Genomic DNA, 8,882 nt, shown 5'->3' on the forward strand with positions numbered 1-8,882 from the left:
ATGAGCTGTGATAGAATTTGGTATTTTACAATAAACTTTATTATAATGTAATATAATTAATGCAAATAATTTATAAAGATGATTTTTGTTTACAAGCAATCTTCATATCATATGACATTGCAAGCGAAACAAATTCACTCAAAAAATATTTATTAACTGTTAATAAATATTTGTTAACTGTTAATAAATACTTATTAACTATTAATAAATATATTTTCCTACCAAATAAATATTTATTAAATTTTAAAAAATATTTATTAAAATTTAATAAATTAAATAATTGTCTTCAAATAAATTAAATTATTAATAGTTAATAAATCCTTCTATCAGTGTAATTTTTAATTAATAAAAAAAATCAAAAATTTTTTAATGTCGGCTAACTTAATTTTCATCATATATTATAATATTAAAAGTAGCCGACATTGTTAATTTTTTTTCTAATTATTAAATTAAAACTAAATAACATTTTCAAAAAATTGCATTTATCATTTTTTAAATTTTTAAAAAATTTTTTTTAACAAATAAATTTTTTCTAAAAAATTATTAAAAAAAAATTGTATTTTTTATTTTTTTTAATTTCTACAGGTCAACTTTTTTCTACTTTTTTTTGCCATAACTTATTTGTTTAAAAAAAATCTTAAAATTATCAAATATCTGCTAAATTAATTTTTATTAATTTTCTTTATAAAAAAAAATTTTTTAATTTATGAAAATCAAGTTAGCCGACATATGAAAATTAAAAAAATTGGTACAAAAAAAGTTATTAAAAAATGTCACTTGTAAAAAACTTAGAAAACTGTAAGTGCAATTTTTAAAAAAGTTTTTTTTGTTTTAATTTAATTAATGAAGAAAAATCAAAAAATTAAAAACGTCGGCTAACTTTAGTATTATTTTTAATTTTTAAATATCGGCTAACTTAATTTTCATATATATATTTAATAATTTAAAAAATTGTACAACAAATAAATTATGATAAAAAAAAAAATTTTTTTTTAAATTTGACATCTGAAAATTTTAAAAAATAAAAAATGCAATTTTTTTTAAATAATTTTTTGGAACAAATCTTTTTGTTAAATAAAATTAAAAAACTGTTAAGTGATCGCTAACTTGAATGTCACTTTTTTTTATTGTAATTAATTTAATGACACTGAAATTAACAGACATTAGAAATAAAAAAAAAAATTTTTTTTTTAATTAATAAATTTTGAAGAGTTATTAAAAATTTTTTTAATATGTAAAAATCAATTAAATCTTTAGACATTAAAAAAACTAATTTTTCAGATTCTCAGACAAAAATCATGAGTAATCTTAATTATTGTAATTAATTATTATATGCTAGATTTGACATAGATAACTGTAAATTTTACAATAGTATAAAAAAATAGATATGACTTCCTGTAATCTACTGGCGCCACAATAAATTGAATTAAATATTTATAAATTAATAATATGCTCATTTAGTTATTAATATTATTTATAAAATAGATAATTATAATAATTAGTTAACTTTTTTGTTTCAGATAAACGTTAGAACGGTATACTTAAATGCAATAATGCATAAAATAAATTCTTGTGAAATGAAATAATATTAATTCAAGGATCATTAAAATTCATTCGGCAGACAGAAGATTGTATATCAATGTTTAGGTTACATTAAAGAATATAATAATAAGAAGAGAAGAAGGATGATGATAGTTGGATCTGTTGAGTGCAAGGGAATAAGAATAAGCGTGAATTACAATAAAAAGAGTGTCGGTCGACTCATGGAGTGCTCGTAGAAGACGACTAATGAATTCTTAGGGATGGAAATAATTTCCAATCGAAGAGAGTTATATCCGAGAAATGTACACCGATAGCACTCCTGTCTCCTGTGTTACATATTTAGTATATACATTTATATATACATATATACAAGTAGTATTATATTTAGTACGCGATGATACTTTTATATATTTATTTATATTATCTTTTTATGTTTTTAGTGTAATTTCTCTATTTCCCGTCTCCGTCTCACTGACTCGCCGATTCAACGATACGTACGACAACGACGCCTTGGTGATGATGGTAATCCACAATTATAAGCCGATAACGAGCGAATGACTTGGATATCGCGGTGAACTGGTTTTCAATAACGTTAACGTATACCTATTTTTATTTTTACTTTACCTTTTTTTTATCATATGTATGCATATATATGTGTGGATATGTTTTTTTAATATTTTTTTCAGTTTCTTCGCCCTGTACTGGTGATATCCTGCGGTTGAAACGGGAGAAGCGCGCATTCCACGACGGCCTCCGTGCAAACTTGTGCAAACGCATTATCGGCCTCCATTCTACCTTTAAGTACTTATTTTTTTATTTTTATTTTCTCTTATCACAATGTCAAAAGATCTTATGATTATATTGTTACTTAAGGGGCACAATCAGTGTGACACACTGATAGAAGGATTTTTTAGCATTTAAAAAGATTTTTTTATATTTAAGAAATCATTTCTTAAACATTATTTCTTAGTAATTAAAAAATATTTCTTAAATACTAAGAAATATTTCTTAAATACTGAGAAATATTTTTTAAATACTAAGAAATGATTTCTTAAATACTAAGAAATCCTTCTGGCAGTGAAGCAAAAAAAAGGCGATTTTTGGGAATTAAAATAAAAAAAACTCTTGTATGAATTGTTTTAAAATTTTAAGGATATATTAATATATATCTTAAGAATATATATACAGTAAAATTTTTGAAGAAAAAAATTAAATATTTTTCGAGTTACACGCAATCTCTGACGGCGCTAAAAAAAAAAGGTCCTCCACTGCTGGAGTGATTCCGGCCTTCTCCGTGGATAGAACAAAAAAAAAAAAATTCTCGTTAAACTAGAAGATATTGTCCGTACGATGACCCACGGTCGAAAAAAAATATCAAAAATTGACGAAATTCCGGCGTTAAAAAAAAAAAAAGTTGAATTTTACCCAAAATTTTGGTCATTTTTGGCCTGTCAAAATTCGATTTTTGATCAGATTAAAAAACTGGAGGGTCATCGTAAGGAGAATTGTATACAGAGCATGTAGAAAAAAATTTGGTACTGATTGGATTATTTGTCTTCGAGTAATTACTCCAGCAAATTCGAAAAATGCTGTTTCGAGAAAAACGCGTTTTTCTGTAGCTAATGCAACGATCTAACTGCCGAGCGGCTACTCTTTAAATGGCTGTAACAAAAACTATTTGAGATATCGATTTAAAATTTGAGTATGTTATTTTTAAAGGTATAATCTATCGAAATACACTGATAGAAGGATTTATTTATATTTAATAAGCTTTATTAACTGTTAATAAATAATTTTTTAACATCATACACTGATAGAAGGATTTATTTGTATTAAATAATATTTGTTAGTAGTTAACAAATCATTTATTAGAGACCACTTTTTAATATTAAACAAATATTTCTTAGTATTTAAAATGATTTGTTTATATTTAATAAATCTGATATTCATTTATTAAATATTAATAAATCTTTTTAAATACTAAGAAATATTTGTTAAGGACTAACAAATGGCTTCTAATAAATGATTTGTTAAATATTAACAAATCTTTTTAACTATAAACAAATCCTTCTATCAGTGTAGGGTTTAATAAATTATTCATTATATACGATTTATTAAATGTTAATAAATATTTGTTAACAGTTAATAAGTAATTATTAAGTACAGTTTATTAACTGTTAATAAATATTTATTAATTGTTAAAAATGAATATTTGTTAACTGTTAACAAATATTTATTTAAAATCAAAAGCAAAAATAGCAATTTTTTTTGACACTTTTTATAAACCTATAGCTGGAATACATAATAATAATTCAATTCACTAAATAAATTAACGTTTTTAATATTGAACAATATAAAGCATAACTATGAGCTGTGATAGAATTTGGTATGTCACAATAAACGTTATTATAATGTAATACAATTAATGCAAATAATTTATAAAGATAATTTTTGTTTATAAGCAATCTTAATATTATATGATATTGCAAGCGAAACAAATTTACTCAACAAAAATATTTATTTACTGTTAATAAATATTTGTTAACTATTAATAAATATTTATTAACTATTAATAAATATACTTTCCTTCCAAATAAATATTTATTGAATGTTAAAAAATATTTATTAAAATTTAATAAATTAAATAATTGCCTTCAAATAAATTAAATTATTAATAGTTAATAAATCCTTCTATCAGTGTATGAAAAAAAAAATCGATTTTTTTTAAATTTCACACTGGTTGTGCCCTTTAAAAATTCAATTATTATTTATCACATTTTGTTTTTCAAGTTAAAACTTTGCAAGAAGAAATCGAGGTTAATTTTTATATATCTTTATAACTTTGATCTCTTGACAACAATTAAAAATCTTAACTTTGAAAAACATAATTACAATAATTAAATAATTTCCCGTTTATAAAAATCAACAATCATCTGTATAATTATCAACTATCTTGAGAAAATTTATCGTTTAAACGGTGAAGAAAAATTTTGCAAAGTATTTTTCAAGTAAATCGAGACATGAAGTTAAAGTCATTATTGACAGGGTACTAATTATCATTACTTTATGTTATATTATTTACTGAACTTTCTTAATCTTGAAAAGTTGCTTATATAATCAAATAAATATCCAGCGTAGACAATAAATATAAAATGACAAAAAATAAATCGATAAAGTTTGGATAATTTGTAACTGTGCGATAATGTTGGAAGGTTATTGCGGTTTACCACGACTATTTAAACCTATGTAGATATTTTACTTACACAAAAATACACGCTCAAGAACGAGTAAGTACGGATACATTATCCCGCCGTGTACATCTGCCGTTTATAGTCAAGCTGGCTACTTCCAGCGTGAATTATCCACTGGGATCGAAATAGAAGGTAATAACGTACGCTCATTTATAATAACTATTAAAAGTATTAATATTGTATTTTTATATTTTAATTTTTAGGTATTGAGTATTGAGTAACAGTTACCGACTCCGTAGTTATTTTTATAATTTAATTCTCCTTCTTCTTTTCTTCCTTCTTCTCATCTTAATCTTTTTACGCCTGATGATCGAGACTCGGTGTCTGAGTGTCCGGACCGGTCACGGCGTCAGTAAATTGACCGATAATGTTACCTGGCACTGATTACCGGATAGTAATGATGGATGCAGTCCTCCGAGATACATCCTCCTCTCTCTTCTTATTCTTCTTTATCTCTATCTCTTCTCCCCGAGCATCAGGAGTTTGAATCTTCTTCTTTTCATCTGCAGCTCCACGTGGTACCACTAGGTCTAAACCTGGCACGGGGGCTGTCCTTTTAGTCTTCACTTGCTGGCCAAGGTCGGTAACCTTATTCTTTTTCTTGATCTTCTCCTCGGCATCAGACCCTCGGGTACTCTTTGGCGCCACTCACTCCTTCATTTTCAACGCTGGGGAAACTAACTGATGAATAAACCCTTTGAGCGATAAATCGTCACACTTATTCAACCATTTCACGCCTATAGTCTGGAAATTTAGTCTATGAATCAATGTACGCTATTATCAGATACTTAAACTTTCATAATTTTTTTTTTTTTATTTAAATTTTATCTATAAATAACATCAACGCCCTCCGTAAGTGTTTTACACAATATTATTTTATACATTCAATTTATTCATAATTTTCAATACAATTACTTTTTATTTTCAATTACTTCAGCATTAATTTATGATAATTTACCATTACAGCAATTAAACATGGAATTTAAAAAAAAGTGAAAAAATAATAGATACTATTGCACTGGTATGATTAATAAAAATAGATGACCCGGTTGATGGAAGACTTCCTACTGGGGAACTGCGAAGAAAATTAAGTAAGTTAATAATTATTATATTGAAATTAAGACAAATAGCGATTTTTATGATTTTTTTACCAAACGAATTATTAAGAAAATAAAAAAAAAAATTTTTCACATTGAAAAATTAAAAAATAAATTATAAATAAAAATTTTTTTAACCCTTTGAGAACACACGGAGTCCAGTGGACCCCAGGCGAACTTTGAAGTAATTTTAAATTTAGAAGGAGATTCATAAATGAGACTTAGTCTCATTTACGACTCATTTCATTGATATTCTTGAAGATATTTCTAGTTTTTTATTGTAATAATTATAATAAAAGAATTTTATTACAAAAACTAAATCTTTCTAACTTCAGAATAAATATATTTTTTTCAAACTTTATCAAATATTGATTTTTTCTTTAAAATATATTGTTTTTCGAATAAAATGGCGTCAGTTTTTTTTTTTTTTGATATCTTAAAAATCAAAATTTCTGCGACTTTTTTTATATTATTTTTTATTATTATTGTGTTTTATTTGCATAACTTTACAGTTTTATGCAAGTTTTTTTTTTATTTTTAAGACATAAATATTAGATAGATATTAGAAAGTAAAATTTTTAAACTTTTTTCAAAAGGTAATAATTATTAAACAAATATTAAATATTTCAAACATTTTTTAACTTTTTTAACTAGTATAAACATTTAAAAATATTAAAAATATTATTTGTTGATAACGACTTTTTTTTTATAAAAAAAAGTTCAATTTCGTATATTTTTTTTCTAAACGATTTTTCAGTATTTTTAAATTATTAGAAATTAAAAATAACTATTAAGATATTTAAAAGGAATGTAAAAGTTTGGTGTCAATTATAAGTCAATACATTTCATAGGAAATGAATTAGAACGACATTGCTGAGTGGGGTCCACTGGACCTCGTGTGTCCTCAAGGTAATTTTTTCGACGTGTGTCTCCAACGGATTAATTATTTTCTTAGTTACTAATTTATTTGTTAAATTGAATAAGGATGATAGACATATACATTTTATGGGTGATGTTTGCTTACGCAATCCCGATAACTCCACAGCCTACACGCGTTCCAGAATTTCCAGTAGTGAGTGATGTTTCATTTCCACCTTTACCGAGATCGTCTTTCCCTGAATGAATAACCAAAGATCGGCCAATAATGCTGTTGGATCCACTAAGAGAAATTACTGTGTCGACAATGTTAACAATAACTTTGCCATTTCCATCTGCTACGACGTTTCCAAGATCTCCGACATGTCTTTTGGCATCCGTTAATCCTCCATGGTTTTTCTAAAATCAAGCAATTTTATTTGAGTATTTGAAATTAATCATCATCGATATAAATTACTAAAAAAATTAATAGTTACGTTTGTAGGATTAAAGTGTTCACCAGCGCTGGTACATCCATTAGAAAGATCTCCTTTTTGGTGAACATGGAAGCCATGTGGACCCGGAGTGACACCGGTAATATTTCCAGTGATTCTTACTTCTCCAGAGGAATCTTCTTGAACCAATATAAGATTTCCAGCGACGTTACTGGTTGCGTCATTAGGATAAAACTTCACAGTTGCTCTAATATCTTCACTAATCGCCGCAGCGACGAGTACCAGTATTAAAATGATTGATTTCATTTTATTATATTTTTTTACACGCTTTATTAGCTTCACTTGTATGTCAGTTTGTCAGTATGTCAGTATGTAACTCTCCGTGGGTAATTTGCGCGCTTGATTATTTTTGATAATCAACAAATAATAGTTTAAAAAAACTAAAAAATCACGCTTTTATAAATAAACCAAACTAAAAAGTAAAAAATAAATAATAGTTTAAAAAAACTAAAAACACGCTTTTTATAGAAAACCAAACTAAAAAATAGAAAATAAATTTAAATTAAGAATAGTGTTAAAAATTTCAATAAATATAAATTAATAATAGTGTAAATAAAAAATGTATTTTTATTTTAAAAAGCGTGGGGTGCTTTTTAAGATATTATCAAAATGATAATCACTCTACTCATACCTGTCAATAAAATATTTATAACTATTGACACCATGCACCTCACGCTTTTTTTAAAATAAAATACATTTTTTTTATTTACACTATTATTAATTTATATTTATTGAAATTTTTAACACTATTCTTAATTTAAATTTATTTTCTATTTTTTAGTTTGGTTTTCTATAAAAAGCGTGTTTTTAGTTTTTTTAAACTATTATTTATGTGTGAAAAAAAAAAGAGTAAAATCGCACAATTGTGTTCAGCTATCTACGCGACACTGAAAACTTATCTGATAATGTTATATGCGTCGTAGAGATAACGTGAAGCCACAATGACTATCTTAGTCTACCAGCGTTCGAGTTAACTATAGACAAATGCAAGATTTATGCTTTTAAATTATGGAAAAAAAATAATATTTATTAGCAAGTAAATAACAATAAATAACACATATGTCTGAAGGGTACAAAAACAATGAAATTATATAAGATCAGAAATGTATAGCCGAGTATTATCATGAATTATTGATAAAATAATTTCAAGTGTCGCATACTTATAACTTCAAGTGACGGTTCGCTCAATAAATATTTATATACTTTCGCAATGATTTATTGCAATAATCTGGATACTATTTGTAGTGCTGATTAATAACTTTATTCAATTTGTTGAATAAAATTAACGACAAGACAATAAGATTTCAAAATTAAGTATATTTTTTAATTTTTAATTAATTAAAAAAATTATTATATTTAGCAATTTAATTTGATAATTATCTTTAAGGGCGGAAGTCCATGTAAAAGCCTCAAAATCGGTCATTTTTTTAAAAATATTTTTAAAGGTGATAAAATAATTTTATTGTTTTTAAACTTTAACACAACTTTATTGAACCTTTCTGGAGTACAAAAATAATTTTTTATTTGCTGTCTCCGACGCGAGGTCCCAAACTGCTCTTCAGTATTTATCATTCATTAACTATTGATTTGAAACAAAAAAATTAAAGTGTTTTCTTTTTAGA

General features: G+C 25.1%; 1 protein-coding gene and 1 long non-coding RNA gene across 3 annotated transcripts; one reads left to right on the forward strand and one right to left on the reverse strand.

Moving 5' to 3' along the window:
• Window positions 1–1,788: 1,788 nt before the first annotated feature.
• Window positions 1,789–2,410, forward strand: LOC123264877. Its single transcript, XR_006509432.1, has 3 exons — window positions 1,789–1,914; window positions 1,983–2,139; window positions 2,229–2,410. It is a non-coding gene; the product is annotated as an uncharacterized LOC123264877 (long non-coding RNA).
• Window positions 2,411–5,731: 3,321 nt separating this feature from the next.
• LOC123264857 (superoxide dismutase [Cu-Zn]-like) lies at window positions 5,732–8,388 on the reverse strand. 2 transcript variants are annotated; one of them, XM_044728378.1, is made up of 4 exons: window positions 8,093–8,388; window positions 7,243–7,519; window positions 6,915–7,165; window positions 5,732–5,868 (listed from the first exon to the last, which is right to left on the reverse strand). In XM_044728378.1, exons 2-4 carry the CDS (start codon window positions 7,504–7,506, stop codon window positions 5,763–5,765), a joined length of 621 nt encoding a protein of 206 aa, XP_044584313.1. In that variant the 5' UTR covers window positions 7,507–7,519; window positions 8,093–8,388; the 3' UTR covers window positions 5,732–5,762. The 2 variants fall into 2 exon arrangements, with proteins under 2 accessions (XP_044584313.1, XP_044584314.1); XM_044728379.1 differs by having other exon boundaries at window positions 6,891–7,165; window positions 8,093–8,382.
• Window positions 8,389–8,882: the final 494 nt, after the last annotated feature.

The sequence above is a fragment of the Cotesia glomerata genome, linkage group LG5, assembly GCF_020080835.1.
Source record: "Cotesia glomerata isolate CgM1 linkage group LG5, MPM_Cglom_v2.3, whole genome shotgun sequence".
Taxonomy (NCBI): domain Eukaryota; kingdom Metazoa; phylum Arthropoda; class Insecta; order Hymenoptera; family Braconidae; genus Cotesia; species Cotesia glomerata.